At 38.4% G+C, this 21,917-nt stretch overlaps 1 protein-coding gene across 1 annotated transcript in view; it reads right to left on the bottom strand.

Annotated features, from left to right (window-relative positions):
• Positions 1 to 16,265, bottom strand: part of PREX2 (phosphatidylinositol-3,4,5-trisphosphate dependent Rac exchange factor 2) — a 331,151-nt gene extending 314,886 nt beyond the window's left edge. Inside the window, exon 1 of the mRNA XM_063451343.1 lies at positions 15,826 to 16,265. Within this exon, the coding sequence (XP_063307413.1) occupies positions 15,826 to 15,966 (141 nt within the window). The 5' untranslated portion in view covers positions 15,967 to 16,265. The remainder of the gene's footprint in view (positions 1 to 15,825) is intronic.
• Between the last annotated feature and the right edge of the window lie 5,652 nt (positions 16,266 to 21,917).

The raw sequence follows: 21,917 nt of genomic DNA on the forward strand, positions 1-21,917 counted from the left end.
CAGGAGGCAGTGTGAGAACCAGCAAGCAAAGCCAGACCCCAACTCCCAAGCACCCTAGCCAGCACACTGGACCATAGGAAAGGTGCGTTTTTATGTATATATGATTATATATTTAATGAGTTTTTCCTTCTTTTTTCCTCTTATCTCTTTGCCCTTCATTTATGTGTATGTATTCCCTCTTCTAAAATGGCCACCGGAATATTTCCAGTGGCATGTATTTGCTTTACACATGTTTTACAAGTGAATTAAGTTGCCCAAATGTAAAATGTCTAAAATGTCTAATAGACTATTTCCGGCGGAACCGGAGCATTTGATAATGGGACATATGTGGGAAATAGCAAGATGGCACCGGAGAATATCCGCCGAAAAACAGAAGTTGTCATTGCAAGTACCGGAAATGACGAAACAGGAGACAGATCAGAAGCTGATTGTGGCGCCAACTACAATATATTTAAGGTAGAAAATCACCAGAAAAAGGGTGTGCTCCATTTCTGATAAAATTGGAAGGTTATATAGTGGTCCCACAAAGAGGCAAGTAGCTTATCAAATCCCAGTAAATTAACCCACACCTTAGGTTAAAAAATACTAGAAACAAATATAGATAGCAAAAAGAAAGAAAGAATCAAATTGCTGGTACCAGGAGATAGTTGCTGCCACTTATCGTACTAGAAGGAGAGATATAATCTCACTAAACTCAGTGAAATAGCAATATAAAAAAGCAGAAGGGGTTAATCGACTAAACAATGTTATATCTTGAAAATAAGAATACAAATACAAAAACTTAAAATTGCTTGGAAATATAAAAAGAAGCAGTAATAATATTAGTCCTTAATATTTGATAAACGAGCAAGGTAGTCCAAATAAGTCTATATTAAGTCTATTAAGCTGTATGCTCCTATAAAGATACGGCTGAAAACCCTTCTACTGTGACAGCAGGGAAAGCTAGCCGATAGGAGCAACAATATTACTCTAGTAACACACTTAAATAATATGCAACAGTGTGATATACATAGAAAGTGGTATAATACAATATATGAAGAAAATGTAGAGATGTGTAAAAAACTTCTCTACAAAAGGATCAAATGTTGTGTCCAAATAAGTCTATATTAAGTCTATTAAGCTTTATGCTACTATTAAGATACGGCTGAATACAATATATTTACAATATATTTAAACAGGAATCACAGAGACTGTAATTATGCACCTGAGGAAGGCTGAAATAGCTGAAACGCGTTGTGCTTTAAGGTTCTGCTACTGTACCAAGTGTTCTTACATGTAAGGACTTTTATGTTTTGATGTTTAAATAAATTTGTACATTTTTAACTTGGTATTTGTCTATATTCATCTCTTCTTGGGAGGATATCAGACTGGGATCCTGACTATTAGAACTACCACATTTCTACTACGCTGTGTTACTTGAGCCAGTATTGTACAGGCTCAGAAAAATGTGAGTGGGATGTGAATCAATTCCTGTTTAAACCATATTCTCTGTCTTTCTTGTACATTACTATATTGCCCTATGTTGAGTCTTCTATTTTCCAGATATCTGGGCTAACTATTACAGGGTATTTTTATCCTTTTTTACTAAAGTGTGCTCACTGTTTATGGTTTTATATTGACACATATAAGTGCGCTTTCCACTGTTTTTGTTTGGTTTTTATGTATTTCAGTGAAAATGTGTGATTGTTTTCCCGGTGGAACATAGCAGCACTGAGTTACACATTAATAGCGCTTGTTTGAGTTTACTGAACCTCTTTTTCTCTCTCTACTGGTCAAATCTCAATTGATTTGTGAATAAAATCCTCATTTGGTGGCTGTACCCTAACTTTAATCTATCAATCGCCGATCGCCCAAGGTTCGGAGGAATCATGATTTGTTTAAAACCAAATGCACAAGTCTATTGTGTGCATCCTGCACAAACATTCTACAGACACAGGAGGATGCATAGCATCCTTCTATGGCTCCAGGCACTAAATCACTACCGTTATAAACCACTGTGTAGAGAGATAGGGACAAAGGACATTTTTGCATCACAAACTATGCTAAGACATATGTTGTTATAAAACATGGGTTTCCCTGTAATGTCTCCTTTTAAGTTTGTTCCTACGAAGGTATTTATCAGTATGGTAACAATGATGAGAAAAGTAGCAAGATCCAGAGAAGACACTATTATCCAGAAGTCTAAGACACCCATTTGGGACATTTTCCTGCAGGCTGGCTGAAGTGGCTTTTCCTTTTCGAACTTAACTTCCTGCTGCTTCTTATCTCAATCAAATTACTTACAACCAGGAACAAAAATAAACCTGGAGACTCAGTTTCCTTTAATTAAGTTTGTGTTTCTGTATATACAACTGCAAACCCATACATTTTAAAGGGACACAAGCATCTTAACTACAGATCATCATAGTCATAATGACTCGGAAGCCTGTGGACATCCCCCCTACTGAGCCAAATAATTTTTAGGAGGTATGACAAATCAGGGGTTTGCCTGGTGCCTACATCCCTGCCCCACAGACTGGCAATCTGTAACTCCTGCTCTGTTCTGTGGAGATATCTGGCCTTGGCTTCTAGTACCCAGTACTCTTGTTACAATTCTTGTTTAGTTTTTCTTGGTTTTTGGTTTTCTATTCTATGTCTGGTTTTCTTTATTCTGGGATTTCTGGGTTCATTCCTGTAATCCATCCCTGGGATTCCCAGTCTCCAGGTTTCATTTAAATGTTTGTTTTATGTTGCCACACCCGTTTGTTTTCCATCATTCACTCTGTTTCAGTGTTCCTGCAGGCAGCTCCTCAAGGCTTCTGCCCTTTCTTGCAGGTAAGTGCTATATATGTCTTTTGGTTGTTTTAGCATACATTAGGCAGTGTAGGACCTGCCAGATATGGGGTACATTGGCTTTGTTGGCAGGCTTATGCAATGTATGATCATATAGTGTGACTAAATCCCCATGATTTTTATATGTAGTACTTAGTTATTTCTCCTCTTGTTTTGCCTATCTTGTCTTGTTCTAGTTTGTATACCCAGTCCATGTACAGTCCTGTCCAGTCATGCCCATGTTATGTGTATATGTTCTGGGTTTAGCTTACTATCCTTCTCTGGTTCTGGGTTCTATTAGTTCTGTCTTGTTTTCGTGTTTGGTGTCTATCTCTAGTCTTGCCTTGTTTCTAGTACTGGATACAATCCTGCTGCAGAGCCTCCCTATTCAGCTCCTGGGAGGTCTGCTAATTTCCATGCTCCTAGTTCCTGGTATCCGCTGAAGCTGATTCAGGGTCTTGGTATGTGGCTACACAAATGCTGGTGCTCAACACCAGGGGGCGTGCGGTTACCCTGCACCAGACCCTGCTAATCCACCTCCACACTGTGACTCCTACTCTAAACAGGGGGAGGGGGAGGCATAGGGGGCCAGGGACAAAATGTGTATGTGTGTGTGTGTGTGTGTGTGTGTGTGTGTGTACACATACACAGGGCTCTACAAATCCCAGGCACCAGGTCACCATGGCGTGGCACCTGGCATTTGTCAGCCCTTTGCTAAGCCACACAAGAAACATTAAAGTCGCCATAGCAGGGAGCATGGAGGTGGCGCGTGAGGGAGTAGTAACCTTCCTGCAGTTCCTCTCTGCTTCCTTGCGTGCTGTTTAGTGACATGACTTTATCACTACAGAGAGCGTGCAGGGGACCAGAGAGAAACTGCAGGAAGATTGAGAGGAGACACACTGCACGCAAGGAAAAGATCCACTCACAAAGGTAGGGAGGCTGGGTGGATTTAAATAAAAATAAAAACAGCAATTTGTGAGTGTGTGAGAAAATGTGTGTGTGTATGTGTGTGTTTCAGTCGGAGAGTGTGGGCCTGTCACTGTATGTCTGTCAGAATGTGTGTGTCTCGTCAGAGATTGGGGGCAGAGCTTGCATACGGGGAGGCGATCTTTGATGCAGGGGCAGAACTTGTGTGCTGGGGAAGCTGCTGCACAGTGGCAGAACAAACGTAGAGAAGGCCCTGGTGCAAAAAGAGTTTTGGGCCTCTCTTGGAGCTCAAGCACTTACACAGACTGATCCATACAAACACACAGACTAACCCATACACACACACTGACCCATACACACACAGATCGACCCATACACACACACACCCATACACACACAGACTGTTGCCCCACACAGACCGACCCTCCCTCACACACATACTGACCTATACATACATACACAGACTGACCCCCCCCACACACACACATACTGACCTTCCTACACACACATACTGACCTCCCTACACACACAGACTGACCCCCCCACACACACAGACTGACCCCCCTCACACACACAGACTGACCCCCCCACACACACAGACTGACCCCCCACACACACACAGACTGACCCCCCACACACACACAGACTGACCCCCCACACACACAGACTGACCCCCCCACACACAGAGACTGACCCCCCCACACACAGAGACTGACCCCCACACACACAGAGACTGACCCCCACACACACAGAGACTGACCCCCAACACATAGACTGACCCATATATACACACACAGACTGACCATACACACACAGACTGCCCCCCACACACACACAGACTGCTCCCCCACACATACTGACCCTCCTCACACACACATACTGACCCATACATACACAGACTGACACCCCCCCACACACACACACAGACTGACCATACACACACACACAGACTGACCCCCCACACACAGACTGACCCATACACGTGCACACACGCAGACTGACTCATACACACACAGACTGAAAGCAACGAAAACTTTATTTTTATTGCAGAGCAGGTTTTAATTTTTCCAGCATGTTTCCAGCTGTTTTTTTTTTGTGTGATTATTATTTTATTTTTAATTCTCATTTTTTGCGTTGGGAATTATGGACTTTTAATTGGCCTTTTTTGTGTCTGAAGAACAAAGGAATAAGGAAAAAGAAGACTTTTGATGGTAAGTATAATTTTTTTTGCACGTTTTAGATTTAATTATTGAATAACCCTGTAAATCAGACTGATAGTTGATAAACCTCCTCAGTGCTTTCCACTCCTTCATGCCTGTTACTATTTTACGGAGGTCGTCATGCCTATACCACTGCTTCAATGTTCATTTCTGTTGCTTTTTTCTATCACTTTTTGTTCCCATGTTCTGTGCCTCATGCAAAGTAGGTAACTTTATATTTATGCCACAGTCCATTTAATAAAGATTATCAAATATTAACAGAAGATTTATTTCTAAGTAAACAGTTACATTTAAACTTTTCAATGTGTCCTTTTCTACAAAACCGCATCATTCTCCAACTTTATTTTAATAAAATCTAGGGTAGAATTCACGCAACATTCCAAATTAAAGGTTAAAATGGATGTTGAAAAGAACCTTTAACGGTGTCATCCGTGTTTGCTTGTAAAGTAATATACAGTGCTTTTACTTCCAGAGGCCAACAGTCCAATCTAAAACTGAATATGTTAATGGGGTCATTATTTTTAAGGAGTAAAGCTGCAAATTGTAGAGAAGCTGTCACATTTTAGCACAAAATTTAACACGGCCAAATTGCTGGGTTAGCTATTCGTTTGTTTGTTTTTTTGCATGCTTTTCCAGGCACACTGGCCAAAGCATGCAAATTAGTTAACCTTTGCTGTGCTATACTTGAGAAAATTCAAAGAGTATGTGCGCCATACAATATTTGGGAATTCCCTATTATCAAGACAATATGGGACAACTTTGTCATCCACAAAGAGGAAGTGCAACTAAGTTAAAGGGACACTCCAGACCCCTAAAGCACCCCTAAGAGCAGCTTGCTCATGCCTCATTCTACAAAAAGTGCAGATTTCGATAGAAATTAACATTGTTACACCCATGGTCCTGTTACTTCATACTATGTATAGCTCAGCGGTGCTAAACTCAAGAAGCAGCAATTGCCCAGAGCACCTGCCTTGCAAAGACTTCTCATTGAGATGCATTGGGAAATCTGTGATTTAACAGCCACAAAAAAGTTGGGCAGGGTAAAAAGGGGAAGGCTTGCAAAGGATTCAGACAAGAGATGTACAGGTTTTGCAAGCTGGTTTTAGATATATCTTTAATGAAAAAATGCATAATTAAAAACACACATGATTTCACTGGGGTTATATCTACTAAAGAGTGATTTTTATTTATTTTTTGCATTAGAGTAGTTGAGTTCCTTTAAGTACCTTTTTTATTAATTACCCCTGCTGATTTTATCACCCTGGTAGACTTAGCAATAGCGATTAAATGGGTGAGCAATTACTAGGGTGAGAAATTAGGAATTATTTTTATATTTTGTCTCTCTCTCTCTCTCTCTCTCTCTCTCTCTCTCTCTCTCTCTTTTTTTTTTTTTTTTTGTTTCTTGTACTTTTCAGTTAAACTTAATTAAACAAAAAATTGCTGGAAATTGACCAGGGAATTGTACGCCAAAGCAGACAAGTTAGAAAAAATACCTGAGCTATAGAAATGTTTAAAATGTTGAATTTCGTCTGTTTCAGTGTGCATATGCAAATGCCATGCATGCCTTCCAACATTTCAAATAGACAAAGAGGGACACTTTAATTTTAGGGGTGAGAGGGAGGGTGTGGACAGGGGAGGGGCTGTTCTTAAACATATTAAGTGAGTTGCTAAAATGTAATTTAGAACAAGAACCGTGTACTTACACAGACTGATATCTAAACACATTTATTGCAGTTTAAAGACACATTGCTGGGAGTATTATTGCTGTGCAGCTCTGTTCTACAATTGATGAAGAAAGAAAGAAACAGGAGCCAAATCTGAAAGGGAACACTGATTGATGGGGGGTAACCCCTGCGGCTTAAGCAAAAAAAAAAAAAGTTTTTGAGCTTGGTTCTACACTTAGAAACACAAAAATATGGAGCTCCAAGAAAAGAAGGATAGAAAAAGTGGGACACAGGGATCTGGGCCCCAAATAGGGACTGTCCCTCCTAAATAGGGACAGTTGGGATCTATGCTTTATCAATTCTCTAAAGCTTTCGCTTTAGTAAATAAGCCAATTTGTCGTTTTGGGCCTTGAAATGGGTCTGCCTCTCTCCAAATCTATTACATTATTGAGGTTTTCATTCAATTTAGAATAATGGAGAACTGACAAAGGAATTGCAATTTTAAACTAAAAAGTAGCACTTTAAAAAATAAAGTTGGCTTTCTTCCAAATCAGATATGTCATTCTAAAAACTGCAACTCAACTGAAGTCTCAGTTAAAATTAATATTAATAAGGACACACGTTGGCACTGACTAGAGTTACTCAACATACGCACTGGAAATAAATGTGCAATGAATGAGGTTAATTCCTGCAATGAATGAGATCTGACAAGGCTGAATAGAGCTGTGGCAAGTTTATATTGGTCTCAATTTTCCCTCATGTAAGAAACATTAAGTAGTGCAATTTGCACACATTACAGTGTCACAAAATGTGATGGTTTTAGAAATATCTCCCTCACTTTCTCAATAACAAGCGCTCGCAGAACCCTTTTCATCTGGTGTAAAGTTTTCTAAACGCATTGGTCAAACATTCAAAGAAAAGGAGGAACTGGGGTGGAATACAGATGAGATTAAACAAGGGCTAAATTCTTTGCACATTTTCAAGAGTTTGCATTGCAATGAGAGAGGCTAATAATTAAAAAAAAAAAAAATAGAAATGAAAAATCAATAAGGTCTGCCCACAAACAGCCAATTAATTTTGAATGCGGAACATTTAAAGAACACTCCAGCCTGGGGCCAAACCACCTTCTAAATGTACAACAAAGATAATGCGAAAAAAACAAACATGCAAAAAAGATAAAACTAAAAAAAAAAGTTAAATCCCCCCTTTTTTTTTTTTTTTAAATATTCAGTCCAGCTTCCCCAAATGTTTACAGTGATGGGTATCAAGATAGGACATTGTACGGGCAATAATCTACTGAAAGCTGTATGATTCACAATGATACATTATATACTTTTTCCAGAGCTGGGTCACCCTAATTATTATTATTATTGACATTTATATAGCACCAACAGATTCCGTAGTGCTTTACAATATTATGAGAGGGGGGATGTAACTATAAATAGAATTACAAGAAAACTTACAGGAACAATAGGTTGAAGAGGGCCCTGCTCAAATAAGCTTACAGAGTATAGGAGTTGGGGTATAAGACATGTTAGGACAGGAAATATCAATCAAATAGGGTGGGAGTGAAGCAGAGCTGGAGGAGAGAGTAAAGCACTGCCCTATAGGAGAGAGCAAGAGACAGGTATGTGAGGTAGAGGTTACTCTGGGAGGCCATAAGCTTTCCTGAAGAGAAGGGTTTTAAGGCCCTTCTTAAATGATTGAAGAGTAGGGGAGAGTCTGATGGCGGTAGGCAGGCTATTCCATAGGAAGGGAGACGCCCACGAGAAGACCTGCAAGCACGAGTTGGCCATATGGGTGCAAGCAGTGGACAGGAGAAGGTCACAGTCAGAACGGAGAGACTGAGAAGGAGCATGCCTATGGATCTATGAAGAGATATATGTGAAGATGATATATGTCTGTCCTGCGTTGCATTGTTATACTATGACAAAATTAAAATAAAGATTTTTTTTTTTTTTTTAAAGAAACATTGTGTCACATAGTTCAGACTAAGTTTATGAAAGGCAGTAACAAGGGAAGGAAATCAGCCACATTGGACATTTCCTTTGGGAGAAGAACTGGTGTTATTGTATATTATAAGTGAAAATAGCAAGAGTGCCATTTCATACAGGCAAGACCTTTCCCAAGATACCATAAATATTTGTACACTTTGACAGATCATTTACACTTGTCATTATGAAAAACCTCTACCAGGTATCCATTGCTGCAGGGATATCATACATGGTCTTAGCAGGTGTAGAGATTTTACTTACTTAATAAAGCTGATAATGTCATGGACTGTGATTTAAAGGAGCAGCCATGTATGATTTGTTGTATGATAAAACAAATATTTACTTCCTATGTAATTACAAAGTAAGAAGATTTATTAAGTGAACAGAAGAAGGGACCAGTCATTATAAATTATTTGCTTCGAGCGCAGACATATTTCTGGGGCTTTCGACTATTTCTAGCTAGGAAAGTCAGATCTCCAGTCTGGGAAATGAAGCTTAGCAGCTATATTTACTATGCTGTAAGAGGCACCTTCAAGCAGGAATAAAAAAAACAAAAAACAAAACCATCAGCTATATCAGGGGTCCTCAAACTGTGGCCCTCCAGATGGTGCTGAACTACAACGTCCATGATTCTCTGGCTATCTATGTAATTCAAAGAATCATGTGAGTTGTAGTTCAGCAACATCTGGACAAACTTATGTGACTTATATGTGACAAACAGAGCTCAGACCTAGTGGGTAGATAACATTGACCTGTGCTGGACACATCGAGACTATCCCAGAAAGCATGTCATTGAACACACTTATGGTGCGCAAAACAATGTGCTTAATATCATATGCACAAATATCTCGATTTGTGTAAAAATGTGTTTCGTTCATAAGCGAATCGCTTCGTTTAAATAAAAACCCTTTCAATCCACACCTGAACAAATCAATTTTTTTTTGCCGTGCACAAGTCTACTGCACAATATCATATGCCTGAGATCCAATGTGCGGATATTATATGTAGTGTTTACAAAGACATCTACATCACTCTCTATTGGATGGTTATCATCACAACGGGATTTTTTCCAATCCATCCTTGGTTTGATAGCTGAATAAATGTCATTAAAAGTCAGTTTGCACTGTACCAAGGATCATCTATAGGAATCCAGTGAAATTTGGGAAAATCATCTTTACCCGCTTACACCTGCATTTCAATACAGAGGAAGCTAATACGACTGCTTGTCACATATCTTCACAAGCAGACAAACATCCTTTATCAGCCACATCATGCATGTCATAGCACTGGCATTGACAAAAATTTTGCCATTTTGTCCTTGCAACAGCTTTATCGTGGACACATGTAGGAGGTATGGCAGCATAGGCTTAAGGAAGGGCAATGATAGATAGACAGATTATTGTTACATTCCACCCTCAAACACTACCCACTACCCAATGTTCCAACAGAAACCTATTTAATTCTCCTTTTATTTAACCCCTTAAGGACACATGACATGTGTGACATGTCATGATTCCCTTTTATTCCAGAAGTTTGGTCCTTAAGGGGTTAATTTGCCTATGATGCAATATGTATTTGAATGTCTTTTTGGCAGAAATACATTTTCTTGTAGTACATTTTGTTGTAGAGTGTGATACCTTGCTTTAATTTTACAGCTAACAGCTGTCCTATTCCAAAATATTAATCACTTAATCTGGTCGTCATGACACCATAAAAAAATGCAAGTTACTATTCACTGGACATGGTGAAAGTCTAGACTTTTGTCATAGGGAGGTAGAGCTTACCTGCCTTTTGCTGATGGTCACAGGGGTTGACTCTGATGTTCATTTACCTATACCATGACTATTTTTACAGCAGCTTCATAATGTGCAGGAGCAGAGCTCTCGGTTGCCTAGATTTGTAATGTTTTTTTATTGTATGAAACAAACCCTGAGAATCAGTTTTCACATTCAAAATCCCAAGGTTGGTGGTGGAAGAATAATATTGCAGGTGATTGTTTTGGAGTGGAAAGTTAGAAGGGGAGAATGGAGCCTGCAAAACGCATGGATATTATGGAGGAAACGTGTGAGTCAGAGCAAGATATCAGCATTTTAGCAGAACAATAACTTAACTCACAAAGCCAAACCCACAAGGCAATGGTTGAACAACTAGTAAATTAATGCTCGAATGGTCCAGAGAAATTCCTGACTTGAGTCCAAACAAAACACTGTGGCAAGAATTATAGTTTTATGGGGTTTTGTGGTTAAGCAATGATTTCAGACCACTGAAGACCACCAACCAACCTATCACAAGAGGAGGAATTTTACTGCTGAGAACCAAATTTATTTATCCTACATTGCAAAGCTCCAGAACTGATCCAGAAAAATCCATATTAGTGGTTCTTGCAAACAATGCATCTACCAAGAGCTCAATTTCTTCAACGCAATACTGGTTTACATAGTACGGTACCATAGTATAGTTTACATAGTATAGAACACGGCAGATTGCTCATACTTTGGGGTGATGTATCAAGGTGCCGTGTTCTGAAAAACGGGCAATGCATTTCGATAACTAGCCCTTTAGTGACACAAAAAGAAAAGGATTGCGAGAAGAAGTCTGCACATCTGAGCTTACAATCTATGAGACACATTTTGCTTGCTGATACATAATATCTACATCAGATAACAATTTAGTACTCCAAATTGGACTACCCTTCTATAAAATGTGACAATATAGATTGCAGATTAAATGGACTCTCCAGACCTCCAAAGAACCTCAGGTTAACTGCATGATCCTATTGTTCCAGATGATAAATCATTGAAGTGGTTATGGTGCTTGGAGTAACTTTTTAATTCAACACAATTCTTTTGGTTAATTCAACACAAAAGTTGACTTTTGGTTAAAATGTTACAACTGTTTAACACAAGTCCAAATTGATAAAAAATAAAATAAAAAAAAATTCTACCAATTCATTGTAACCATTCTAAAGTAAATAAATCAATATTTATAAAAATAAAATTACAAAATTATAAAAATGTATGTAGATAAATCAGAGCCAAAGTTTTCCTTGGCGAAATTAACACAAAAAAAACAGTAAATTGCTTTGCACGCTCATCAATGAAATAATTCACAATGTGACCAATAACCAAAAAAAGGCTACATTTCAGATAAATGACCAGACACAATTAAAAAAGCCCAATAAAGCGCCATTCTTTAATAGAATCTCAAAATGATCTGCTATTCACAAATAAATTGTTGAGCTCCAAGACAATCCTTTATTTTCTATTACTTGTTGGGAACTATAGCATTTACTAGTCTCTTCGCTCTTTCCCGATGCAGAACTTGTTGTTCTCCACTCAAACTCTGTCTCTTGTGTGCAGATCCCAACCATGTGCAATAATTTAATTATAATGTTAAACTGAAAGGGATGGATCTCCAGAACACACCATCATTTCCACTGCTCCATGACCATGGTATAGATATTGGAAGAGCCCCACCTGCTGCAGAAGACTGTGAAGACCAGCAGATAAAACATCTAGAGCCAGTGACTAGTGATGGAAGTTTTAAGGAAAATAGGTCCATTTGTTTGGAAATGTATACTTTTTTATTTACTTATTAACATTTAACATCATGAATTCCGTACTGTGTTCCCTTTTCCTTTCTTATAGCCTAGACTTGCAGGGGTAGCAGTCTTCAACAATCCAGATGCTGTGGACTATATCTCCCATAATGCTTTGACAACCATAATGCTGGCAAATGATCAAGGGAGATGTAGTCCACAACATCTGGAGTGCAAAGGTTGCCTGCTCCTTGATGTTTTACCATGGGCACCGCTATGTTACATAGCACCTGGGACAAATATGTATTTTAGCACCTCCCCGAAAATGTGCTGCTCCACCAACCCAAGATAGACTTGACAAAGACCTTGTAGCAGGTCAAAACGTTGCTGCTCTGTCACATTTGTTTTTTTAATCTAATAAATCTGCCATTGGTTTGAACACCCTGAGTGCCTGGAGACCATTCTTCTGTTTGAAATAAACATTTATTAGTTTGGATATGTGTATGTAGGAGGAAGAAAAGACTAGAGCGTCTTCTGGTTCAGAACAGGTACTAAGTTTTGGTTAGAGAGAGGTGGTAAAAAGGGAGGCCGTTTAGAGTGATATTTGAAAAAGTTACAAAGTAATGTCACAGAAGTCGAGCAGTAGCAGAAATAGGACAAAAGCCAAAATGAAAGGTGGACATTAACTGCAACAGCAGATGTATTAGAGATAAAATAACCAACTTTATCACAAATGTCAAAAACATAAAATAGGAAAGTTCTAAAGAAAGGTCACAATTTTATGCTTGAGTAGCAATGTTATGGAGTGGATAAAGGTTTCTACGTGGTGGGTAGGATGAAAGATGGAATTAATTAAAAAGACATTCTAAACACCAAACGCAAGATGCCCCTGCAACCTTGCTGCTTCAAAGAGTACAGTTTCTGAGCATATTTAGTTTGCATGCCTACTACAGGCTGTCATTCTGTTAGCCACTATGGGATTCCAACAGAAATAGATCCAATCATTAAGTCTACTTAACATCTTCAATACCAAAAATCGAGTACAAACCTTTTTATTTTCCATGTGTTTTGCTGCACAAAATTTTGTCCAACATTTAGTCCATAATGCTTTACTCACCCTAATGTATACTCTAGCTATGCTTATCAGCCTGTAGAGCAGGGTTCTTCAAACTCTGGCCATCCAGATGTTGCTGAACTACAACTCCCATGATTCTATGGCTATTTATTTAATTCAAAGAATCATGGGACTTGTAGTTCAGCAACATCTGAAGGTCCAGAGTTTGGAGAACCCTGCTGCAGAGGAACAAATGTATCTGCCAGAAGCCACTAGTCACTGACACAATGAATGTTACAGTACTGAAAATGTAAGCTAAGCCCTGCTTTTAAATAATACAGGAAGTTTCAATGGGTGATAACATTCTTACAGTCAGATGTGGGGGCAGAGTGACTCTATCATTTTACTGTCAGCATTGCATTAGCAGTCTTGAGATTGATAAAGATTGCTATAGTAGCTCTAAGTACATCTTTTTTTAAACGATAAATGAAATAAAATGAAAGTAAGGATGTTCTAATCTAAGCTAAAATAAAGAAGGAGCATATTTATGTAAGAAGGAGCATATTTATGTACAGATGTTTTGGTTTGCTTTTTTCAATTAGCTTGGAAACAAGTAACTAGTTGGGGACAAAATGCTGTAGTACCTTAGAAAATTCAAGAAAGCAAAGTGTGATCGTGGGTCTAGTCAGGGATAGGCAACCTCACCCACAATGCTCTTATAACGATAATGATGGCAAAGCATCAGGGATGATGTAGTCAACAACTTCGGGAGTAAGAGAGGTTGCCTACCATTGGACAAGTTGATAGTATATGACATTCATAGAAATAGAAAAGAGAAAGGATAAGAGATTATGTGAGTCTAAATTAATGAAAAATTAAAGAGAGGCGCTGGTAGTTAGGTAGTTCTGAAAAGTCCAAAATGAAAGGTAAAAGGCCAAAACCTACTTGTGGATCTAAAGGGGCTGGGAGGGTGAAAGGAAGATGCAGATATAAAAGACTAAATATTGCGCTGCAAGGAGCTGAGGACTGACGTGGTTAAATAGCAACCAAAACAACAGAGTTAGAAAAATACAGTTATTACGTACTTACAGGCATATTCACTAAAACAAGAATTGTCACGGATTCAAAGTGAATTCCAAATTTAAGGCCACAGTAGAAAAACTGGTTGCATAGCAGACTTGGAGATGTTTTTCCAATTCACTTACTTTTGCCTTAAATTTGAAATTCACTTTGTACTCACTTTAAAAATCCCAACAATGCTCACTTTAGTAAAACACCATTTATGTCCTGGGGTACATTAATTTTAATGAGGTTTTAAACATTTTTTTAAAGTCACGTCCAGAAGACAATATTGAATTAACCTGCACACACACCAGAACATTGAATTAACCTGCACACACACCAGAATAAACAATTCATTGGTTGCACTTGGAAATCTGATAACCTCAGATTGTTATTTGACCACCACTCTCATCACTGACTTCCAGCAGCAGTTGGTGAATCCCCAACTGGCGAACTTCGAGTTACAGTTCAAAAACTATAATCAGAACAATCCTTTAGGATCGAATTCAAATGAAAATAAAAATCCAAAGCCACTGATATTGAAGCAACAAATAATAAGTGAGTAAATATTGCACAAGTGTACATTCAATTGATGATTTCACATTTCCAAAAAGTATACAGTATCAAGTATATACATATGTGCCATAAATATGCAATTTATCTACAGATGATACTTTTTTTTTCTCCAGACACTTTGTCAGTGTTGACAGACACTTGAACAACTCCATAGACATGCTAAATGTATGTACATCTTTGCCATAACCCATTTAGAGAGCACAGGATATCCTCCAAAGCTGTATGTACCAAAGGAATCACACTGTTTCTTTATACTCCTCAGCACAATTGGGCACTGTTTCTTTTGTGTTACATGGGAACATGGCATCAAAACACAGTTCACAGACAAGTTAATCAAAAAATAAATACATGTAAAATATCTGGCTTTAAAGGGGGATATCCAGCTACAACAGCTCACATAGATCCTCATTAAGTGCAGGGGTTGCTGTGTGCTAAGAGGGAAAAGCTGTCAAGTCCAAGTTTAAAATAATGTTTAACAAAATGCATTGCTCTGTGATTACATAACCAGGCCACCAACCATTAAAATCCAATTAAACATTCCAATTTATAATATTAGGTTTATTAAAATAATACATTAATAAACAATAAATAACTGATAATAACCTTATACCATAGTATCATGTCAATGTTTATCAGAGATAGAAGTCCCATTTAAGTAGGAGAGAGAGAGAGAGAGAGAGAGAGAGAGAGAGAGAGAGAGAGAGAGAGAGAGAGACTTTTTTATCTGCTACAAACTTGCTAACACACACAGCTAAGCATATGTGCAGCATGGAAATTACTGTTTCACATACATAAACATCTTGCTTCACTTTTCACACTCCAATGTCCCTTGATTAATTCATGTTTTGTCACTTTCTGTTATGGTCTGTTATGTTCACTTTTGGGGACATTTTTTCCCAATAATCCCGTTACTGTGGCTGGATGCACACTCAAAGAAGACATTCCCATCCCCCTCTCCCCATCACAAAAAAAAACTCACCGATACAAGAAACTCCAAAGTCCCCACATAGTCCCTCTCAGTCTTCAGCAGTTCACTGAGAACACACACTCTCAGGCGAAGCTGTCTCTCTAGATCCTTTGCACTCTCTCCTTTGCTGTCAGGTTTATTTTCCTCTGTCATAGTGATGTCTGGTTCAATAAGAAAAATTACCTGGTATCTCCCCCCCAAAAATTATTTTACTTTGTCACAGAAAAAAAAAATGAAAAAAATACTGTCCACAATAAATCCAGAAGATGCTCCTAGTTAAACTCTGTGCTTCTTCTTCAAAGAAATTGCCATGTTTGTGAAACTTCCAAACTACTTAATAGATGAGTGTCCAAAATAACACACCAATAAAGTTGTACACAGATTCACTGCTGAGATATCTTGTAACAAAAATAGAATGAAATAAATCCAGTTTGCAGAACTCCAGTCAGTAGTTAAGGGAGCACAGCAAATAATTTGGACATTCATCAAGAGATTGGTTCCATGTGATTCCAACCCCTTCATCCTAAAACCAGCCTCCTTTCCCCATTACCCACCCAGCACATTGTTATGCCCTCCTTCATCCTATCCAATGAATGTCAGGAAAAAGGAAAAAAAAACAACAACCTTGGGAATGGTTGCATGCAAGGGCTGTCGGATTTAGAGTCACAGAGCAGGATAGCCCAATGCTAAGAGGTCCTCTGAAGTGTAAAGGATGCCAAAGTCTCTATAATCAGCAAGCACAGGTTCATAGATGGGACAGTATCTTGGACCTGCTGTGAAACATTGCCTTCATGAGGAAAATCTTCATTTTCCCATTCAGATACCATCCTTCCCACCTCTCTCCCACATTAATCAGTGCAGCAGTACAATCCCTGCAAATGTCATTTAAACCAAAACACAGGAAAGAAAATTAATTTAAAATAAATTCAGCTCTGCAATGCTAGCCGGGTCTTTAAATCAAAGAATCTGCAAAATGCTTGCAGATGTTTGCCCAGTAACATCATGTTCCTAAAGAGAAAATAGAATTGTATTTGTTTTAGTGATTTTTCTTCTAGTTTTAGACCGTAGTATAATATTGTAGCAAAATATCGGTGATCATCACTTTATCACCACTTGGGTTAAAGTCTGGATGTGGGTTTTTTGGGAGATTCTGTGTGTGTGTGTGAGTGAATATGTGTAAACTGTAAACGATTGTATGAGTGTGTGTCTGTGTAAATGAGTGTGTAGGTTTGTGTGTCTGTGTGAGTGCATACGTGTGTCACTGTGTGTTTGTTTCTCTGCCTATCTGTGCATTCTTTGTGAGAGAGTGTAGTCAGTGGGGGATAGTTATCGAAGTGTTCTGACAAGTGGCAGCTAAATTATGTCATTATATTGATCATATTTATTAAAGTAATCTAAAAAGTTACAGTATTATTCATACCATTTATTTTCGTTTATCGGACATTTCAATTTTTTTTTTTTCTTTTTTCAGACATTTCCATTTTAGAAGACTTGTACATTTAAAGTGGCAGTAAAAGCCCAATACTTTTCTGCTGGAAAAAGTGGCAGAAAGATTCAGAGATAAAATGGTGCCTATCCAAAATTGACAGTTACAATGAAAAACCAGATTTAAAAAAAAAAATCAGACGCATTTAATAGTTCTAAAAAAATTAGCCGTAAAGTTGCTGGTTACACATTGATAAATCTCCCCCAATGTATCTGCCTTAGTGTGTGTGTTTCTAGATGTGTGAATTTGTATATATAGGTGTGAGTGCGTGGATTTACGTGTTTATGTCCGGATGTAGTGAATGTAAGCTCATGGGCAGGATCCTCTACCTGGTGTATCGGTCTGTTCTTATTGTGTTTGTCTTTTCCCAATTGTACAGCGCTGCGGAATTTGTTGGTGCTTTATAAATGCCAGTAATAATAATAATAATAATAATGTACTTATATGTGTTAGAGTGTGAATGATACATACATGTATGAGTGTGTATATCTGTGTGAGTGTGAATGTCTACATGTGTGAATGTATATATCTGTGTGAGTGTATGTCTGAGCGTGTGTATTTATGGGTCTATGTCTGGATGTAGATAATGTGTTTATTTGTGTGTGTTCGTGTGTGTATATGTATGAGTGTGTGTATATCTGTGTGATTATGACTGTGTGTGTGTTCTTTATATAGATCCATTCATTGTTTATATGATTATGTGCTCTGTGTTATCTAAAGGAAGTGTTACAACAATAAGGCAGCAGGAACTGATTGACATATTTAAGTCAATGAAATTGTTTTCTCTCCAAAAGAGCATTAACAAAATGTAAATGTTAGGTGTGGTTTTTGACTATTTAATACTGGGAAGGGTACATACTTAGTAAATTATTCTGCGGATATGGTTTATATGTGGAATTTTGGTAATGTTATTTTTGGGCTTTGTGATGCTACCATAGTATTATGTCTTGTGATTTCTCCTTTAATACAAAGTGTCCTGTTTAGTGTATTTGTACTCTGAAGTCATGTTGTGGCTGCTGTAAATGTCTCCAAACCCTTTTAAGGCAGGTCATATAGCTTCCTTTGAAGTCATTTGCGGGATAAACAACAAAAAAAAACAGATGCTTTCAATGATCAGACACAACAAGATTCCCCTAGAATATGTCTGGTCCATAGATTAGGCCACAACTACAGTTCGTTCACATGTTTCTTGAAAGATTTTTGAAGGAACACTCAGGGCCAGCCCAATACATTGGGTCCATGGATGAAATGCTGCTACCCCCCCAAACCACACTCACCAAAACACACCAACATCCATTTATTTATTTATGCGGTGTGTGTAGTGGAGTTGCAGTCTGAGTGCAGTTTGTGTATTGTATGCAATGTGTGTAGTATAGTGGATGCATTGTCTGTGTTTGTGTAGTGGATACAGTGTGTGTGTGTGTGTTTGTTTAGTGGGTGCAGTGTGTTTCCGTGGTGGATGAAGTTTGTATGTGTAGTGAATCCAGTGTGTGTTTGTGTAGTGGATGCAATGTCTGTGTTTGTGTAGTTGATGCAGTGTGTGTAATTAATACAGTGTGTCTGTATGTATAATGGATGCAGTCTGTGTTTGTGTAGTTAATGCAGTGTGTGTATTTGTATAGTGGATGCAGTGTCTGTAATTGTGTACTGGATGCAGTGTGTTTATTGGAAGCAATGTGTATGTTTGTGAATTGAATGCAGTGTGTGTCTTTGTAGTGGATGCAGCATGTGTTTGTGTACTGGCTGAAGTGTGTGTGTGTTTGTGTAGTGGATGCAGTGTTTGTGTTTCTGTAGTGGATGCAATGGGTGTTTGTGTAGGGGATGCAGTTTCTGTGTGTCTTTGTAGAGGGTAAAGTGTGTGTGTCTGTGTAGTGAATGCAGTGTGTGTTTGTGTAGTAGATGCAGGATCTGTGTTTGTGTAGTGGATGCAGTGTCTGTGTAGTGGATGCATAATGTGTATTTGTGCAGTGAATGCAGTGTGTCTTTGTAGTGGATGCAGCATGTGTTTGTGTACTGGATGAAGTGTGTGTGTTTGTATAGTGGATGCAGTGTTTGTGTTTGTGTAGTGGATGCAGTGGGTGTTTGTGTAGTAAATGCAGTGTCTGTGTAGTGGATGCATTGTGTGTGTTTGTGCAGTGAATGCAGTGTGTGTCTTTGTAGTGGATGCATCATGTGTTTGTGTACTGGATAAAGTGTGTGTGTGTTTGTATAGTGGATGCAGTGTTTGTGTTTGTGTAGTGGATGCAGTGGGTGTTTGTGTAGTGGATGCAGTGTCTGTGTGTGTCTGTGTACTGGATGAAGTGTGTGTGTCTGTATTGTGAATACAGCGTGTGTTTGTGTAGTGGTTGCAGCACCTCCAGCCATCACTGACAGGGAAGTGGATAAACTGTAACATTATCATGACAACATAACAACATACACTTATCATCATTCCTTTTTACAACAATCGATTTGGAGTTGTGCTGCATTACCTGCCACAGTGAGCCAGGCTTCAGTGTCTGCCACTTTGCATTTGTCAGTATCCACTGCTTTATATGTTTATACTTCCCCCCTTAATACCACTATGAATGAGTGGGTATGAAGTTGGTGTTTTACCTGAATGTACACATTTAGCAAAAGATCTGTCTCAATTGGTGTTCAGACTACGTTACTTGTACTTAAAGCAGAGTATAAGGAGGAATGTAGCAATTACTAACGATACAGATTGACAACAAACAACCAATGCAGGCTCAGCATTCTACCCCTTTTATGTTTTGTGGTTTATACTTATCGCACTTCACTATTTTTCCAAGGCATGTTAATTGTTCCAATAAGCCTGTTTTATCTATATAAAGTCAAACTTCTGATAATGGGCAATCCTGGTGCCTCAATATGAGTCTACAGTCACTAGATTACTGTGTAGTCTCAAACACTGGCTTTTGTACTAAATGACTGTTACTATAAGGCAAACAGGCCCCTTTCATCTGCTTCACACTGTTAAGGATTGAACAAGGGTCATTTGTGAACAAAGGTAAATAAATTAAGAAGAAAGCACAATTACTAAAATCTTCAAGACCCTGCAGTAGACCCTGTAATGTACAACACTGTATACATGTATTTAGCATATCAAGAAAAAATGTATCATAATAATATAGGTAGGAGGATTTACTTGAAATCGAAAAAAAACTTTAATGTATCCTTCCTGGTTAAAGGGAACTGTGACTACACATGATTTTTAATATTAGGTTTACTTATCAACATATTTAACAAATATGGGTTTGTAAAGTGTGAAAAATCAGTGAAACATAGAAATTCACACCTTTTTTTCTGTAAAGGACGGGGTGCCTCCATCTTAGTTCCCTGATAATCATTGTTGTAAGCTTTGTCTTTTGCACAGCCAGCATAAAGGGATTTTATAGTGCCAGGAAAACAAAGCCGTTTTCCTAGCACTATAGATTTCTGAGGCCTTGCAGTGCGTGAGGACATCCAGCGTCAGATAGCAGACCAAAGGTCCGTTTCGATTCCGGAAGTCTCTCCAGTGACTGTCTGCTAGACAGCCACTGGAGGAGGAGTTAACCCTCAGAGGTAATTATTGCAGTTTCTTACTAATTACCACTGCAGGGTTAAGAGACATGGGGCATTGCACCCAGACCACTTCAATGAACTGAAGTGGTCTGGGTGCCTACAATGTCCCTTTAAAAAGAGGAGAAATGAAACAATGTTTCTATTTCTTTTCTCCTCATTTTCAATGTGTGCATTGGCTGTGCCTAGAATTCATTGGATAGTGATGTAATTTGCTACATTTTTAATGTAAAGTTAAAATTAAATGGAGCATCACCGAAAAAAAATGATAAAGTAATTATCCAGCAGTGTAATTTCCATAGAAGTGACATTTCCCTTCACTGATATGTTTGGCTGCAGTGTGGAAGAGATGAAATGAAATGAAGAAACATATAGCTGAGGGTGTGAATACGAACTATTAATTGTAAGGTTCATGCACAAGCACATAGTTTAAAGTTAGCAAAGGTGATGTTTCTCTTTCATTTCAGTCTTTCTGGTTTCCATTTTTTACATTACATTTGCATAGACAAAACTAGAAAACTACACTAACAGCAGAGATGCATTTTTTTAAATACACATTGATCTGATTTTCTCTAAAATCTGCCATTTGTTTTATCCTTTTATATTTGCTACCCGAAACTGTATTTCAATAGTTAGCAGCCGTGCTGATATTGCATGTTTAGAGTATTCAATCGCCTTAAAGATAATGATGGTGGCCGGAGCCTCCTCCTGATCGCCCAATCCAGGAATCAGACTCAAGGATGCTTTTTTTTTATTAATTTTGGCAGCAAAGAATTAAAAATATGTATTCTGGAATAATAACCTGGCCAAGAGAAGTGGTTGTCACCATGGATGTCAATACCTGGAAACTACTCACTATGAACGGAGGATTCCACCTGAAATCCATGACACAGAGAATATACGACAGCTGGAAGGAAGGAGGTCACGGTCACAGTCCTGGATGAAACACAGAGCATCCACAAGTACATCATGAAGATGGCGTTCACAGATTAACTGCTAAGGAAATGCTTGAGACAACAACAGATAGAAGTTACAGAAAAATAGGAGGTTCCATGGC

Source organism: Pelobates fuscus, chromosome 4 (assembly GCF_036172605.1).
Source record: "Pelobates fuscus isolate aPelFus1 chromosome 4, aPelFus1.pri, whole genome shotgun sequence".
Classification (NCBI taxonomy): domain Eukaryota; kingdom Metazoa; phylum Chordata; class Amphibia; order Anura; family Pelobatidae; genus Pelobates; species Pelobates fuscus.